Below are 18570 nucleotides of genomic sequence, written 5' to 3'. Positions count from 1 at the left end.
TTGAAACTCACCTGTCACAAGTACACTGGAGGCGAGTTTCGCTGGGTAGCCCAGACGACCTCGGACTCAGGGTAGATAACGGGACTGGATTCCACGTCTTGCCTCTGGTGGGGCCGGGTACGTTACGATACGCTGGCGGTATCTGATCGAGCTTGTCATAAACACAGCTGCTCACCTTGGAAGCCCCGGATAATTCACGAGAGGATTTTCACAGGGTAAAGGGCCACGCCCGACAGGCTAACTAAAGCAGCACGATCTAGTGGCTACAGCATGGACCTGGTAGTCAGAAGGACCTGGGTTCTAATTCCAGCTCTGCCACTTGTCTCCTTTATGACCTAGGGCAAGTAAGTCACTTTGTTTCTCTGGGCCTCAGTTCCCTCATCTGTAAAGTTGGGGGGGGGGGGGGGGGTGTTAGGACTGTGAGTCCCATGTGGGATACGGCGTGGCTCGGTGGAAAGAGCCCGGGCCTGGGAGTCAGAGGTCATGGGTTCGAATCCCAGCTCTGCCGCTGGTCAGCTGTGTGACCTTGGGCAAGTCACTTCACTTCTCTGTGCCTCACCTCATCTGTAAAATGGGATGAAGACTGTGAGCCTCATGGGGGACAACCTGATGACCCTGCATCCCCCCCCCGGCGCTTAGAACAGTGCTCTGCACATAGTAAGCGCTTAACAAATACCACCATTAATTAATTAATAAGTGTATATCAACCCCAGTGCTTAGTACAGTGTAAGTCCTTAACAAATGCCATTTAAAAAAAAAAAAAGAAAAAAATAATAGCCCCGGACTGGGTGGTGGCCTAAGAAAGTCAAGTCACCATTTCTTCCTCACACTTCCTCAAAGGTCCCCCATGCTTTCTGAGCCTTGGCAAATCCACGGAGGGAAAGGAAAACTGGGAAGAAAAGCATATTGTGGGCTCTCCCTAGGTTCTCACCTGAGAGGAAAAGGGGCCCGGAAGCGGAGTCAGTACTGCGGAACGTAAGGTGTTAAGAGCAGGAAATTAACACCCTCTGGGTTGGCTTGTCTTTGGTGGGAGCTGAGAGGAGCTGCCTGCCAGCTTCCATGCCATTTCCAGCCAGTTCAGAACAAGGCAGGGTACTTGGGGAGATGGGGAGAATGGAGGAAAAATGAGAGAAAGACTAGTTGATGGGATTACGTGGCCAATCACCCTCCACCCTAATCCAATAAGGATGACAACCGGTTTAAGCCATGTTGGACGGGAAAGCAGGGAAGGAAGACAAACATTCCAAGGACACCCGGGCGAATGACTGATTGATCAATCGATCCCTTCCGGCTTTAACGACAATAAGCAATATGTGCTCCTGTTTGGTTCTTCCTTGCCTTCGGCAACCCCCCTACCTCTTAGTTCTTTAGAACGGCAGGGCAAGAGAGGTGTTGAACGGAACCCGTTCTGCTCCGTTCTTCTCCTCATCTAACAGCTTAATGGCACAGGGCACGTATTACCAACAAGGGCTCATCACCCTTATAAATTCCTTTTTTTCGGATGGTATTTCTTAAGCACTTACTACGTGTCAAACACTGTTCCAAGTGCTGGGGTAGGTACAAGTAAATTAAGTCGGACACAGTCCCCGTACCGCATGGGGCTCACAGTCTAAGTAGGAGGGAGACCAGGTATTTAATCCCCATTTTATAGTTGAGGAAACTGAGGCACAGAGAAGTTGAGAGATTTGCCCAAGGTCACACAGCAAGCTTCTAACTCCCAGGCCTACGGTCTCTCCATTACGCAACGCTGCTTCCCACCTCACAATTTTTACCGATGTCTATTTTCCCCTCTAGACTGTAAGCTTCTGTTGGGTTGTACTCTCCCAAGCACTTGGTGGCGTTTCTGCATGTAGGAAGCGCTCAAAAAACACCACCTCCCACCTGCACCTTCGTCCCCTGCTGGAGGACTAAGTACAACACTCCGCATACAGTAAGTGCTCAGTAAATACCACTGATGATGATGATGATGAGAGCCAAAGGTGACATCTCTCCTCAACAGTTCAGGGGCTTTGGCTCCACTGGACCCAGAGTTGCCTGGGGCTGGAGATGGGAAAAATGGTGGTGCTATTAACGGGCCTAGACGCTGAAGTACACAGCCCAGGGCTTTTCAGATGCAAAACTGTGCTGCGTTCCAACCTCCCTCCCCTTCTCCTCCCCGCCCCCCCTTCCTCAGGACCTTCGATCACTCAGCTCAGACAACAACGGTAACGCCTCCCAACATGGGGACCCAGGATGGACGCTGAATAGTCGTGATCCAGGAGAGAGCTGAGGTCCGCCTTACGTTCTTCGCGCTCCACGCCACTAGAGCCAAGGTGGAAATGGGGAGAGGAACCGCCCAAAACGCAACGGCGACCAATCGGTCAGTACTGGGGGGGGGGGGGGGGGGGGGGCTCTAGCTCCCAGATCTCCGGCCAACGGTTGGCCTCTACAAAAGCCGCCGCGGAGAGCCCCGACTGGAGAGAGGGATGGAACGAAGGCAATACGACCGGGTCCGGCAGAGAAGGACAAGGGAGTAGCTGGTCATCAGCAGTGCTGTGTGGGAAAACCTGGCAGAGCTAATCCCTACTCCCGAATGCCCTCACCACGTGGCTTGTTGCCTAGGTGAGATCTGTAAGTCTGCATTACTCCAGTGGCGGTGGGAGATGGTAATCAAAACCCAAGGAACAGTCTGGACTTCTCACTAATGGCATTTCCCCAAAGAAGGGTTGGGAATCTTCCTCCTTTTCCCACCTCTTCAATATTGGTGAAATCGAATCCGGAGAAGAAAGCGGGAGAGGAGGAAAAGGCACCGTCTAGTAAGTCGCCGATCTGGGAAGAGAAAGGGGTGTCCCCCAGGCACGGGGGACTGGCATAACCCCTGCTACTCTGGGACTGGCAGAAGTGAGGACAGGCTTGCAGAGCTCTGTCATCAAGTGATTAGGAAGGATCCTTAAAAACAGGAGGAGAAAGGGACCTGTGCAGTCACATCGTCACCTAAAAGCCACTAGGCCCGAGTCAGGTGACCAAACCCCTGCCGTGCGGAGCTCCAGGAAACCAGTCAGTCCCAGGCTCCGATCTTTCAGACCCCGTGCCATCCTACTCACCTGGAGGGAGGCTCTTGGTAACTAACACAGAGTGACAGATGGAAACCAACAGACGGGGCCAGGGTGCCGAGAGCAGCCAGGAAGGCTGAGCGCTGCACTCGGTTGCTAGTTTCCAGGGCAACCAAACCAGCCTCTTATCCAGTTCACTCTCATCATTGGAGAGAAAGTGAAAAGCAATTGAGTTAATTATTGAAGTAACACCGGCTAGTGCCACTATCGCTAATTGTCCCTTTATCTGGGGTTTATAAACAGCCATTTTAATTGACACTGAGCTGGAATGTGCCACTCGGGCTTCCCTGCGAGGGTCTGAACACCACAGTCGGGGGCTCGGAGCAAGGGACCACCATGAGGAGGAAGAGCCGTAACAATGAGAACGATTATAATAATAATAATCACAGCTAAGTACTTCCTCCGTGCCAAGCACTCGTACTAAGCGCTGGGGTAGATACAAGATAATCAGGCCCCTGCTCTGCACGGGGCTCACAGTGTAGGCAGGAGGGAGGAGGATGTAATCTCCATTTTAAGAGACGAGGCAACTGAGGCACGGAGAAGTAAAGTGACTTGCCCATGGTCACACAGCAGGCAACCGGCAGAGCCAGGGTTAGAACCCAGGTCCTCTGACTCCCAGGCCTGTGCTAGTTCCTCTGGACGCTCCTGCTTTTCAAGAACGAGAACTGGGTTCCATCTCAGACCCATAAATCTCCCCCACTCTAGGTCCTGGACTACGTAACTTCCACTCATCTGGCTAGTTAAATTAAGGTCACTGGCTAGGCAGCGTGGCTCAGTGGAAAGAGCCCGGGCTTGGGAGTCAGAGGTCATGGGTTTGAATCCCCTCTCTGCCACCTGTCAGCTGTGTGACTGTGGGCAAGTCACTTAACTTCTCAGCGCCTCAGTTACCTCATCAGCAAGATGGGGAATAAGACTATGAGCCTCACGTGGGACAACCCGATCACCCTGTATCTAACCCAGCGCTTGGAACAGTACTCTGCACACAGTAAGCGCTTAACAAATACCAACATTATTAAATTTATTAAAATCTAGTCTGGTTCCTAGTGACCCACCTTTGCAATCAGTGGACGACTGGGAAGCGAGACTGTGTTTCCAGGCCCATTCTTAGAGGACGGGTGTCCTAAACGATCACCCAGTTGGCACGAACCAGCCATCTCGGCAGGCCGAAGAGGTCTCCTGACAGGTGCTGGCGGGCGAGGGCTGTGTCTACCAATTCTACTGTCCTCTCCCAAGCGCTTAGCAGTCCTCCGCCTATGGTAAGTGCTCAATAAAAACCACCGACTGATCTAAAAGTCACACATTCACTAACAAAGTTAAGGCACACAGGCTATCTCTGGCCTGAGACTAGGAAGTGTAGCTTGGCCTAGTGGATAGAGCACGGTCCTGAGAGTCAGAAGGAGCTGGGTTCTAATCCTAGCTCCGCTGCGTGACCGTAGGCAAGTCACTCCAACGATCTGGGTCTCAGGTACCTCACCTGTAAAATGGGGATTAAGACTATCGGCCTCATGTGGGGGATGGGTTGTGTCCAACCCGAATAATGTGTAGCTACCCCAGCATTTCGTGCAGTGGCTGGTCCATAGTAAGCGCTTCACAAATACCATTCCCCCCACAAAGTTCATTACCTAAATGAGGTGTCCTTCAAAAGAGGCATATTTAAAAGAAAAAGAAACAAAAAAGCAAGGGAGCGAGGAAGGGAGGGAGAGAGGGAGGAAGCAGGGGAAGGGGGGGGGGGAGAGAGAGAGAGAGAGAGAGAGAGAGAGGTCTCTCCCATCTCCCTCAAGCAGCGGATAGGGGCGGCTGGGCACGGAGCCACCTCCGGTCTGGCTATTCCAGCAGGCCCCCCGTGACCCTGTTAGCAGCCGGCTAACTCTGATATTTCCCAGTTGTTCAATCAAAAGAGAAAATTAAATGCATCAGGCTCACATCTGCTGGGGCAGATGCTCATTAGGATGAAAGTCTGAAAGATTATGAAGGACAGACAAATAATACTGTACATCTCCCAGGCCCCCATCCCTCACTAATCAAGTTCTCTGTTCACTGTTATCCCATTAACGAACCCAAGACCGGTGAAACTTGGGCTTCCTATTTCACTTTCTTAAGACCCCCGCCTCGCGTGCCAAGTAATGTTATATTTTTCGACTCCCCTTGGCCAGTAGTCATCTCTTACTCATTTCCCAGAACCCAGACTGCTGCTTTTTCAGTCTCACTTCTGTGCCAGCTAAGGATCACGGCGTTATCCGCAATAGAGCCGGTGCGGAGAGCTCTCCTGGGCCTTTGTGAGTCTCTCAGGGAAATGTGTTGGTTCAACTGTAGCTGCCTTCAACATACTGATATCTTTTTAAGTAAACATTTCTATGTCCACTCATCAGCTGGGAGGGTTCAATGGGGCGGGAGGATCTACAGGGGAAATGAACATCCTAAAAATTGCCAGTGTAGGCTCTAGGACGCGGCGTGCATGAAAAGATCCAGGTTACAGTGAGCCGTCTGGTGACAGTGGCTACTGTTTCCCGTTACCGCTCTCGGGGAGGAGGGGAACGGACAGATCCTCCACCACCTTAGCCCCGTCTGCGCTGCCCATAACATTCATTTCGAGGCTGGGGGGGGGGGGGGGGGGACACACCCACTGGGTGACTACTGTGGATAAAGGAGCCGGGCCCATCTAGGAACTGGAGGTGAGAGAGTCTGTCACACCTTCAAGGCTACTTGCTCCGCTCCTCTACACCCAGTCAATGACCCAGATCATCAGCTGCCTATACGCTGGCTCAAGAGACAGATGAGTGGCCTGACGCGGGATAGTAGATCCCCAACAGCAGACAGCACCTCCACTTTTCATCCAATGGTTTAATGGGATTTTACTTTTCAGGGAGCCCCAGGATCACTGTTAAAAAGTCCAATTTCGTATTCACTTGGGAAACACCGCCTGCACGAGGGCACAACGGTTTCAGAGGAAAAGGACCGCCCTATTCCGGCTTTCTCTGAAAGCCCGTCTGCCTCCCCGGCACAGGATATTTCCATCTTCTGAACCCTCCTCCCTCGACCTATGACTTTGGAATTTTCTAACCATCATGTCAGACGGGTTACAGCTGGCTACAGTTGTGACCGAATGGCAGTACCTGGAACGAGCCAAATTCCATCCAACAATCCAAGCCCGTGTGTCCGACTCTAGAGAGTTCTCCTTCCCCCCGACTAGGGAGTCGGGGAGAGAAGGCTAGACTCCCCATAGAACGATTTCACAAAGGCACTTGAGAGAGGAGGAGACCAGCTGCAGAGTCAAGGGGCAGCAGGCCGAACCGGAAGCACCTGCAAAAGAGGAATCTTCTGGAGACATGTCCTCTGGGTACTAAATTGACGCACGGTAGCTTGGACCTCACGAGACAGTCTGGGATCAAAAGTTACTGCCTACTCGCTCACTCACTGCCAAAAAAAAAGAGAGGGTGGCGGGAGTCTGTCTGCTAGACCTTCTCTCGCTGGAGGGATCTTGTTGGTTTTGCTGAAGGGATCTTTTTCTCAGTAGATGTCACAGCTGCACACATCAACCAACCGCTTAAGTCCCAACCTGCCGAGGACGGCGTTCGATACGCCGAAATCGGCTTCGACTCTGCCCGACCTCCGAGGGGAGAGGAGGAAAAGAAGGAAGAGGAGGAGGAGAACAGGAAATGGGGGGAAGGAGTCACTGGAGGCGAGGAAGGAAAAAAAACCCAACAGCAGCTGCTCGAAAAAGCTAAATGCCAAGGAAATATAGATTTGCCCACAGTAGAGGAGCAGGAGGTGCTGTGTGGGGCGGTGAAGGCAGATGTCTGGAACAAAGGAGGGTGGAAAGGAACTCTGCAGTGTTGCCTGGCAGCAAGTGATTATCTGCCAGTGAGGAACTTCCACGTGCCGTCAGCCAAATATCATACGTAAACCACACGCCGGAGGAATGGGGGCCCGGATCTGTCTGATTCCAAATCAGATTCCAGACACGGTGGGGGAGACCTGGAGTCAGAGATGGTCGGGCCGCCGGGACAGAGTGGCCGAAACGCTCCACCTGGTGAGCGTTGACTAGCAACCCTTGGAGGAAACAGAGCGTTGCGTTGCCCGGAGACGAGCGGTTTGCCGATGCTCTGTCTTAAGAGGTGCTCTCCCAAGCGCTTAGTACGGTGCTCTGCACACAGTAAGCGCTCAATAAACATGACTGACTGATGGATGAGGTTCTTCGAACCAGGCAGCTGAAGGCGACCCAGAAGAGGCACCTTGCCCGGCCCCTTGTTGCCGGACGGGCGAATGCCCCTTGCCGGCTGGACCGAAGTTTCTAGGATTTGGGGCTCTTTAGACCAGTTACACACCTGGAGAGGAAATCTGAGGCAGCATACAATCCTCCGTTCAGACAGAACACAAAATGACCGAACTGTAATTGTGTTGGAAGAAAAGCAGGTAGCCTTCAGCGCTGCTAGACTAGCCCTGGAGATCTACTGGGGGCTCACGCTTTGGCGACCAGCGAAACCCAACCAGCGAAAAACCGGAAGAACTCGACCTCTAGGAGTTTCTGGCCTCCGCTGGGAGGGAAACCGCTCTGGGGCGGTTAACGGTGGGAGCAGCAACCCGGGAAGCCGTGTCTCCGTCAGACCTCATGTACTTATCACATGTTGCTACGTGGCCGGGGACCGGACCCAAGCAATCCAGGCTTTCTACGGCCTGACCTTGGTTCCACCGACTCCATTTCCTACCCGGCGATGCCCGTCCACGTCGGCTCTGCGGGTCCCCGCCCTTCCTCCTTCCCCGGAAGGCTCCGCAGCACCTCGAAGCCGTGTGTGCTGGCAGCGGTGGAGGGTTAAAGACGGGAGCATTAAACTCCTAATTGAGTCACAGGATATGCCTCGTGAGCATTTCACCAACCATTACGTGAACAAGATACCTTATTTGATTAGAAGCCTGGCCAGGAATCTAATCGGTACATTATGAAACAGTCAATTTGAGGTTTCAAAAGCGGGGAGGGTTAGGTGGGGAGGGAGCAGGGCTTTCAAATCAGAGTCAAAGAGCAGGTTTTACTCTTCCCTACAAGCCTGACGTTCTCAGGCTCTCTCCGTTCTGCGGCTTGGTTCACAGGCAGGGGCTGGACACAGCCGCTGACCGCTCGACTCCCTCTCCCACCAAGACATCCCCTTACCTGCCAGGACCCTGTTAACGGATGAGTGAGTGGCCAAGCCAGGCTGCCCACGTTCATGGAAAATCCCGGCATAAGGCAAGTACTCCGGCAGTAGGAAACGCCTGTAGAGGAAAGTCACAGTATGAAACGCGTTCTCGCTGAGTCCCCCCCGAGCCAGTGGGACCCACTGGCTTTATCTTTTGGGCTTCCCCTCTTGCCCAGGGCTCCTCCCTTGCCCTGAATGTCCACAACAGAGCAACTGGCCTCCTGCCAATTCCTGGAAGAGCAGCTCGCTCATCATCAAGTGGGGCTGAGAGCAGATTGCCAGGCAGTAGACAACTCGCTAAGGCATTAAACTGCTCAATGCACGCCAGTTCAGAAGGCCAGGAACCGGTACACTGACCCAGCCTCCCCTTGCCCAAGTCTTCCGCACGACCGGCGGTCTTACCTGGGAACGAAGCGGCCGAGGGAAGGTGCGGACATCCGGGCGTTCCGTGGGGCTCTGTGCCTGGACCTGTCGCCGTTGTCCCTGAAGAGGAGGACAACACGATACATGAGGAGATCCGTAAAGCAACTGCTCAGCCCCGAAAGAAATCCGCCACGACGACGTCCCTTGGCCCAGAGGGCACGCTTCAGCTCAGGAGAGTATCCCAAACACGTCAGGCACCGGCACTTCACTCTCCCTGCTCCACCGCGGTAAGGGTCATGTAAATTCTGTGGTCTGGGAGAGTGTCACTGCGATTTCCAAGCACTTTCCCAACTCTGAGTAAACAAACCTGTTACAGTGAACCTCCTCAGAAGGAGAGAGGAGGTGCCTTCCGGTAGCTGAGAGGCCGTCCGGACCTTGTACCTTTTGAATATTCAGCCAAGTGCCAGGGGATTGACACTACTCCTACCCATTTCTGGAATACAAGCTGCAAGCCATTTCTCTTCGAGACGTCTTGATGTGGGGGGAGGGGGGAAGAGAGGGGCAAAGTCACCTGCCAAACTCCCCTGCCGCCTGGCACCCTAACAATAATAATAATAATAATAATAATAATGATGTTGGCATTTGTTAAGCACTTACTATGTGCAGAGCACTGTTCTAAGCGCTGGGGGAGATACAGGGTCATCAGGTTGTCCCACGTGAGGCTCACAGTCTTAATCCCCATTTTACAGATGAGGCCCTAAGATGACTGGCCGTTTAGAACCTTGGGTTGAACTTGAGGGAGAAGAGGAAGAAGGAAGCAACACGGAGAGGAGGGGACGCGATGCCTTCCACTCAGAAACTGAAAAACTAGAGTAGGCTGACAGGAGATTTTCAGTAGACCGGAAAACCTCGATCTGAGAAGAGAAACAAGAGGAGGCCTAGAGGGCCTTTTTAAAATAATACTTCGCCATTTCTCGAATTGTTTAATTCCGATTCCGGGCTGGGAAGGTGGAGCCGTTTTCGGCTCCGGGGCCATCTATAGAGTTCTGAGCCTTGTACCCAGAGCTCTGACTGGCGGCCGCAAGTGAGCCGAACGGTTCCCTCGCATCCCTCGAGACATTAAGCCGAACTGAATCATTAGCTGCTCAACCAACTCTGTGGAATCAACTTGAGTCCCCGAGGCGGCTTGAATGGGGAAGACCTAGGTTCTTCCTCCTGAGTCCCGCCGGTGGGACTCCAGCTGCTGGCTCGGGACCCTCTGACTTTAAAGGGGACCAATGAGGGCTTCGGAGGACGGTAAGGGAAAAAGGCCATGACTCCCGTTTCTCCGTACAGCTGCCACCAGACCATTAAGAGGCAGATCAATATCGAGCGCATCGGGAACCTGACCATTAAAGAGTCTGCATACTCGGCCTTTGCTTTCTAGCCAGAGAGGCGGAGTTGTTTTCCTTTTCCAACTGGTTAAGCCCTGCGGAGTCTGAGGAGGCAAGGAAACAGGGAACGGAGACAGAACAGCTGGAGAGAGCCATTGTGCCGGAAAGCCGGCAAACTTACTCTTGAGACAACAGCTTTTCAGAATTCATAGCCTGAAACCAATTAAGGAGCCTGCAAACCGGACCGGCTATTTCCTCGAGAGAGGGCCAGACAAAAACGGTTACCCGTCGCCCTTTAGGTCCAAAACATAAAAGCATTTGGAGTTGCTTTCAGCAGAGAGGAAGCGAGCAGTATTTCAATCACACTGGGCCCAGCAGGTGCCTCTAGAAATCTTGTGATAGTGCCTCTACAGCGGGATTAAAAAGAACAAGGAAATAATCTGGGCGGACCAAATGCAGAAACAACTGCTCCCGTCTCCCCGCCACCAGATCTTCGGAGCTCCGAGGTACCCAGAGGTTGGGCTGGTGTGGCTGCATTCACTTTACCCCCTCACCAGGTCTGCGACCGTCTCAGATCGTTTGTTCGCTTTTTTGAAACAGTAAGGGAATAGGGCGGGGACAGAGAAGCGAGTGAGAGAGATGAAACGGCAGGGATATTGGCCCAGGCCCCTGCTCTCCCTTTCTGGAGAGATGAGTTGCTCTCTCCCTGCTCTTCACTTGCTTCGTGGCAGAAACCAAACATAGCAGAGCACCTGCAAAACAACTGTCTCTTTGCATCTACCTCTCTTCTCGAGAAGTTGTCCTCTGTGGGTCAAATATCTAGGGATGTAAGAGTAGCGGGGTGGGAAAACCGCTGGGTTGGATGCCAGCACTTGGCCAGGGCTCCTGATTCCACCTGTGCTTTGTTTTGCAAACTTCAAGCTGCAACTGGGACTCAGTTTCTCTAGCTCTAAGATGATAATTATCCTTGGCAGAAAATGGCTGAACAGTGCTTTGAGCTTGCCACAGGGAAAGTACAATATAAATAGAAAATAACAACCCTAACTGGCCTGGGTATAAGCGGTGTCGGGACCGAAAACCTAACGAGGGCCAATAAACAAAGGCCAAGTACTACTGAACATTATGCACTGCCTGAGTGGAGGTGTTTGTCAGGTACCCGCAAAATCGGTGTGTTTGAGCAATCAAACACCCTTGCCTATGAAGGGGAAGAAGAGGATAAATTGCATCCTAACAAAATGAACAGAAGACTTTCAATTGGGGAGTGTTGAGAACTCCCAGCAAGGATGGAGAAATAGCAGAAAGAGATCTGGAACGGTGAGCTGATTACCCAGGGATAAAAGAAAAATACACGCATAAACACAAACACACGTTTCCTCCCTCAGAGGAGACCTAACCTGGGGAAGAAGAGAAGCAAACTGTGTCATCTGAATCATAACCTCTCCCGCTCACTGGCTAGGAGACATTTAGCAAACAAAGGGCCAGTGGGACAGGGGATGGAATCACACGCGGGGACAAGTTGGAGGGGGATCTGCAGTGGGAAGGGACAGGACCAGGGTGTAGTCGATAGAGCATGGGCCTGGGAATCAGAAGGTCATGGGTTCCAATCCCGGCTCCACCACCTGTCTGCTGTGTAGTCTCGGGCAAGTCACTTCACTTCTCTGTGCCTCAGTTACCTCATCTGTAAAATGGAGGTTAAGACTGTGAGCCCCAAGTGGGACAGGGGCTGTGTCCAATCCGATTTGCTTGTATCCACCCAGAGCTTAGTACGGTGCCTGGCACGTGGTAAGTGCTTAAGTACCATAATTATTCTTCTTATTACTATTATTAGCAACAATAATGAAATATTATTTCCCTCTCAGTCGACAGGGAGGACTGAGGAGTGGGAGAGCCAAATCACAAGAAAAGCCAAAGAAAACCAGGAGTTTGGATCACCAGATCCTTGTGAAATGTGCTCTGTTGAGGGCAGGGACCGCGTCTACCAACTCGGTTATAGTGAACTCTTCCAAGTGCTTAGTACAGTGTTTCGCACACAGTAAGTACTCAGTACAACTGACTACCCCTAACAGGGGCAGTATTATATTTGTACTATTACTCTGCACAGTCAATCATATTTATTGAGCATTTACTGGGTGCAGAGCACTGTACTAAGTGCTTGGGAGAGTACAACACAGCAACAGACAGACACATTCCCTGCCCACAACAAGCTTAGAGTCTAAAGGGGCGAGGTTGGTCCCAGACAAAATAATTTAAACTTCGCTTGCCCATCACTGTCTCAAAAACAGAGTAGGCCCGGCCCTTTTCGGGTGAATGGGGACAGAGACGGTGTGGGTAGGGGGGCAAGACTGACATCCATCTCCCCCTTCTCAGAGCCCAAATGTGATCCCCTCTCACTGGCGGTCACTGGCAGGGAAACACCCACAAAACTCTCATCCATTTACCAGCGCAAATTACCTTAAGCCAGCAGGAGAGGAGCTAGCTGGGTCATTAATGGTTTTCCCAGCTGCTGAACAGAGCACAACTCTGATTACCTCTCAGAGGGGCATTAGGGAAAGGGAGGTTAGGAAAAAAAAAAAAGAGAAGTTACGATAGAAAAAATGCCCTTCAGACAATCAAGCCTTTGCGACGAGTGAGTCGTACGGGAAGATTCATCTTCAGGATAAGGGAGAGCACAGCAGCGGCTCTCCTTCACGGCATCTGGGACTAATTGCTTCAGTGAGAGACTATAATTTAAAGGAATGGAGAAATAAACCTAGGAGCTGCTGGCCACATTCTGACCAGACCGTTGGGTTGTCGTCGCTCCTCGCTTACAAATGGCTCGTTTGGCTCTTAATCAATGAGATCGGTACAAGAGGCGGCAGAGATGGCAAACCCCATAAACGGCCAAGAACTAACTAACCCCGGCCTTCCGTGCCCCCGCAAACAACCTACAGGTCATAAGCCCCACCTTGTATCCCTAAACCCGTGCCGGTTTGCTGACTGAGATTGGTGAAATCCCTCGGAAAGCTCTGGGCTGGATCTGTAAATGGAGCATTCTGCTATCAGCTCCCTCTCCACCTGGAAAGGCTTAAGCAGATAACTCGAAAGGCCTGGAATTCTTCAGAGAAAGGCACTCGTCAAGGCATTTTCCTTCACAAGGGGCTCCTCGCAACATGGGTGAGTCTCTTCTAGATGGCAGGGAGCCTCAATCTTTCTCTAGCTTGGCATGCGGGTAAGCGAAGGTTGCTGAAAACAACCATTTGGCCGCGGTTCCCTCTTTTCACTTTATTTGCAGAGATCGGATGAAACTGCAGCAGTCTATACTCTTTAAAAGTAATGCTGCTCTTTCTTGAGTTTTTCTGTCCTTAACCTTTTTCTTCCCATCCATTCAGAAACAGCTCACCACCCCCATCACCTCCCTTTCTGATTCAATCTATCAGGGCTATTTATTGAGCGTCTGGGAGGCTACAATACAACAGGGTTGGTACGGAGTCCCTGCCCAGAGTGAGCTTGCAGACCAGAGGGGGAGACGGACATTAAAATAAATGAGATAGAGGAAACGGCAGAGCGTAAGTATATGTTAATACATGCCAAGGGTGGGTGAATATCATGTGCTGCGGTGGTGCAGATCCAAGCATATAAGCAATGCAGAAGGGAGGGAAAGTAGAGGAGATGAGGGCTTAGTCACGAAGGGTCTTCCGGAGGTGTGATTTCAGGAGGACTCTCAAGGTGGGGAGAGCAGTGGTCTGTCAGATGTGAAGGGGGAGGAAGTTCCAGGCCCAAGGGAGGACGCAGACAAGGGACCAGGGACGAGACAGATGAGATCAAGGGGCATAACGTAGGTTGGCATTAGAGGAGTAGAGAGGGAGGACTGGGTTGGAGTAGCAGATGACCAAAGAATGGAAGGATGGGGAGAGCAGGCTGACTGCCTTATGGCCAATGATAAGGAGTTTCTGTTTGATGTGGAGATGGCTAGGCGACCATCGGAGGTTTTTGAGGAGTGGGAAGACGTGGACTGAGGAGTTTTTCGAAAAGTGATCCGGGCAGCAGAGAGCCGTACGGATTGGGGTGGAGAAAGACAGGAGGCAGGGAATAAGTCAAGAGTCTCACACAGAAGTCAAGACAGGATATGAATGCCTGACTCAGCGAGGTACCCGTTCGGATGGAGAGGAAAGGGTGGATACCAGAGATACTGCGAGGGCTGCACTGACAAGGTGTGGTGATGGGCTGAGAATGGGGCTTGAGCGAAAGAGATGAGTCGAGGACACTCCCAAGGGTACAGATGTGAGAGGCAGGGAGGGCGGTGCTGGTGTCTTCAGTGATGGTAAAGTCATGGGGAGGACAGGATTTGAAGATGAGTTCTGTTTTGAGTTTGAGGTGTTGGCGGGACAACCATGGAGGGAGGTCCCGAAGACAGGAGGAAATGCAAGCTTCCCGATTTTTCCAGGAGCCACCTCGGGGAGTACTTTTCTAAAAGTTGCCAGGCACGGCTCTGCGGGAGATTGAGAATCCCCAGTACATACCTGGCATCAACACTGGACTCTACTCCTAAACCTAAAGTTCCCTGAATTTTTCTTTACTGGGCTTCTCACGGTTGCCGTGAGCGCCTTCCCAGGCTGAAAAATTCCATCTCCAGGCTGTCTGACAGCAGGCACCAGCAACCAGCCTGCTCTCTGCTTCTCCTAGAATCGCTCTGGGTGGCTGTTTAAGAACTTAAGTAGTTCAAAATTAGCTCCGGGCCACCCTGGTAAGTACTGAGTCATTAAAGATAACAGCGACAACATGCCACATTCACAGAGGGCCTTTTCCTCTGAGCCCCTTCAAGCTTAACAAACCTAAGAGTTGCACTGTCTGTAATCTAAGGGATGACTAGCTGCGTGAGGTGCTGCTTCTTGGGACCTCGTCCTGGTGAGAGATCAAATGTCGGCTCCCTTCCGAAGAAGTGAATTAATAAAGAGCCTGTCAGAAAACCTGAGATGGGAGCAGCTGTCTTTCTTCTTTGCGCTCGAGTTCTTTGACTGGGATTAGTCACTCCTGCCCACAGTGACGATCAACAGAAAGTTCTCCCGGCCCTGGGAATCTGAGGGGAGGAGCCCGGGGCCGGGAGCCGAACGCACGCTCCCTGATGGAAAAAGTAACGGGAAGAGCTCCTGCTTCAGGGGTCCCCACTCCGTGGGGCTCCCCAATCTTAACATCCCTGAATACGTCAGTACCATTTCCTCCCAGGCTGAACGTCCTCCCTGCTACGCTGAATTCACAGTGGGTGCACAATACACACCGAGCGACATTGAGGAGGACGATGACCAACGAGTCGGCGGGTTTCTGGAGATTTTTTTTTTAACAAATACTGAGGCAAAGGGCTGGATTTAGGAGTGGGGAGGGCACGCACCTCCATTTTCTAGATGAAGGATCGAAGTGCCGCGAGAATGGGTGCGACTAGCCTGAAGTCATGCACGAAATAAACTGTCACATCTGTGATTGGAAGCTACAACCCAAATCCCCTGGATGCTGACTCTCCGGTCATTTACTTCTGTTTGACTCCCCCCACCCGCCTCTCCCGTAGCCCAGAGGCTTTACGTTCCTGGAGGGCGGGAACTAGGTCAAATGAAATTTGCTCTGAATTTCTGCAAGAACCCAGGACAGCAGGTTCCATACAGAAAAATAAAGAGGAGGCTGCTAATGACCTTTTTGTTGCCAGGAAAGATCTGCCCAGCGCTGTGGGAGGTGGGCTGGATTGTAGAAACGGCCTGACAATGTTATTCTGGCCCGGCTCTCTCTGAACAGGAGACCAGTGACCAATCCCTGACCCCAGGGAACGCCTGGGTGGAAGAGGCCCAGAGTCCAGGGGCTTCGGATTAAGAAAAGACATGTCGCTCCTCTCAGAAATCCCATCTCTTAGACTGGAAAGAGATCATAACTCCAACTCAGATGCTTTCCAGCCCCATCGGGAGAAACTCAAAGCCTGGCCACAAAATCATTCACATTAATCTGGGCTTTGTTAGCTCTCTGTACTTGCAACTGTTTTCAAGAAGTGGCAAATAATTAACTAGCTCGTGTGTCTGGCAGAGATAACTGTAGCCACTCTGACCTGAGGCTCCTCCTGGAGACACAATAAGAAAGAATTTCACTCAGAGAGTCCCTCGTATTGGAAAGCAAAGCCGCTTTTGAAAAAAGCCCCTCTCCATTAACAAGCTGGGTAAGAAAGATTCCCGCAGGGGGCTGATTCTGGTTTTACAATTAATTCAGAGCAGCTTGCCAAGAGGAATGAGGACGAAGACTGGTGCTAGAGAATTAAAATGGAAGCCCAAATGGATTCTTCTGCGGGCTTCGGGATCCCCATTCAAAAAACAGATGATGACAGAGGGTCGAGAGACTTCATCTGAGTTGCATAAATAGAATAAGGTCAGCAGGGGCAATAAGCCTGGAAGGGAGGAGTCTCCCTTGGGCCTTTCCGAACCACATTCCGGCAGGGAAATGGGGAACGGACAGCAATCTCAGGAGGTTTACCCTCCTCTTGAAAGCCTTTAGGAAATAACGCCTGAAGGGCTAAGGGGAGAGAAGGTGTGTCAACCATCCCGGAGATCGACCATTCCGGCTTTGACAACGCTGACGATCTGCATTCCGCTCCTCGCTACTAACAGGGACGAGAGAGATGGCTGGCAGGAATTCAGGGCAAAAAAATATTTCGGCATACAAATGTGGACATCGGTCTGGGGTTGAAGAGGGCAGAGAATTTAACCTCCTGTTCTCTGACTTCCAAAAACGTTCTTCCTGGAGTCGTCTCCTGAGTCCTGTTATATGGCGAGACCCTAACTCTGCTGGCAAATCCCTTTCGAAGGGGCTGAAACTGCTGGACTTGATACAAATTCAGCACCTGAACATGGTTCATTCTGCTTATATAACTCAAGAACAATGGCCTGTCTCATCCAAAGGAGGGGAGGGTTGGCAGGGAAAAGTGCAAGTGTAGAAATGATTCGCTGCATTTTGCTGAACTTCTTTTTGGGGGATAGTTTGGAGGTAAAGGATAAATCCATGCATTCGTGGGTTTGAGCGCAACGTGAGATGTAAAGCCTCATCCGAAGTTTTTGTTCGTTTGTTTTTGGGGGGAAAGAGCTTGTTTAGGCTGCACTGGCAGAACTGGAATGGCAGATGTTGCCAAGGCTCACTTACGGTCTATTCCTGAAAGTGCTGCAGGTTGTGGTTCTGCAATCCTGAAGAGTTATTACTATTAGTAATAATAATATTTAAGCACTTACTATTTGCAAAACACCGTACTGAGACACAAGATGATAATAATGATAATAATGATAATGTTGGTATTTGTTAAGTGCTATGTGCCAAGCACTGTTCTAAGCGCTGGGGTAGATAGAAGGTGATCAGGTTGTCCCACATAGGGCTCCCGGTCTTCACCCCCATTTTACAGATGAGGTAACTGAGGCACAGAGGAAGTGAAGTGACTTGCCCAAGGTCACACAACTGACAAGCAGCGGAGCCGGGTTTAGAACCCATGACCTCTGACTCCCAAGCCTGGATTCTTTCCACCGAGCCACGATGCTTAATCAGGTCTGAGACAGTCCCTGCCCATACAGGGCTCACAGTCTAAGTAGATGGGAGAACAGGTACTGAATCCTCATTTTACAGAGGAGGAAACTGTCACAGAGAAGTCATGTGACTTGCCCAAGGTCACACAGCAGGCAAGGGGCAGAACTGGCATTAGAATCCAGGTTCTCTGACTCCCAGGCCTGGGCTCTTTCACTGGGCCCCAATGCTTCTTCATCTAAGGCTGCCCTGAAAAGAGAAAGCTGAAATGATCTGCTATATTTTCCCTGCTTCAGTTGATCAAAAGCATTTATTGCACATCTTCTGGGTCCACAGCACCGTATCAAGTGATTTTTTTTTCCCTGGTTTTTGTTACGTGCTTACTATGCACCAAGTCCTATACTAAGAACTGAGTTGGATAGCTAGGTGGGACACAGTCCAGGTCCCACAGAGGGCTCACAGATCACAGAGGCCTCACAGTCGATCCCCATTTTACAGATGAGATAACTGAGGCACAGAGGAAGTGAAGTGACTTGCCCAAGGTCACACAGCAGATAAGGGGCAGAGCCAGGATCAGAATTCAGGTCCTTCGGATTCCCGGGCCCAGGGCTCTATCCACTAGGCCCTGCGGCTTCTTCAGCTTCCAAAGCTGCTCTCTGGGGGGAAGGAGAGGGGGAGGGTGGGCGTGGGGGAGAAGAGAAAGCTGCAATGACCTGCTATACTTTCTCCGTTTCAATCATCAAAAGCATTTATCGCACACTTGGTTCCAGAGCACTGTGCTATGTGCTTGGGAAACTACACATCTGTAATTTCTTTATTTATAGTAATATATGTGTCCCCCTCTAGACTCTAAGTTCGTGGTGGGCAGGGAATGTGTCTCATATTGTACTCTCCCAAGCGCTTAGTAAGCGCTCAATAAATACAAATGATTGACTGACGGAAAGAAAATAGGAGGAGAGGACCCGGTCCACCCGGTCCAGGTCTGATAACTCACCCTGCCCCCAGCCCCTGTAAAATTCAGAGCAGTCTCCAAACTGCCTTGAAAAGAGAAGTGAA

General features: G+C 51.3%; 1 protein-coding gene across 1 annotated transcript in view; it reads right to left on the bottom strand.

Moving 5' to 3' along the window:
- AMBRA1 (autophagy and beclin 1 regulator 1) overlaps positions 1–18570 on the bottom strand; it is a 171499-nt gene that overhangs the window by 69348 nt on the left and 83581 nt on the right. Inside the window, 2 exon segments of the mRNA XM_029059290.1 lie at positions 8239–8339; positions 8666–8746. Coding sequence (XP_028915123.1) covers positions 8239–8339; positions 8666–8746 — 182 coding nt within the window.

This window comes from Ornithorhynchus anatinus, chromosome 3 (genome assembly GCF_004115215.2).
Source record: "Ornithorhynchus anatinus isolate Pmale09 chromosome 3, mOrnAna1.pri.v4, whole genome shotgun sequence".
In the NCBI taxonomy this organism is placed as follows: Eukaryota; Metazoa; Chordata; class Mammalia; order Monotremata; family Ornithorhynchidae; genus Ornithorhynchus; species Ornithorhynchus anatinus.
The sequence above is the reverse complement of the archived record's forward strand: the minus strand, read 5'-3'. Positions and strand labels throughout refer to the sequence as shown.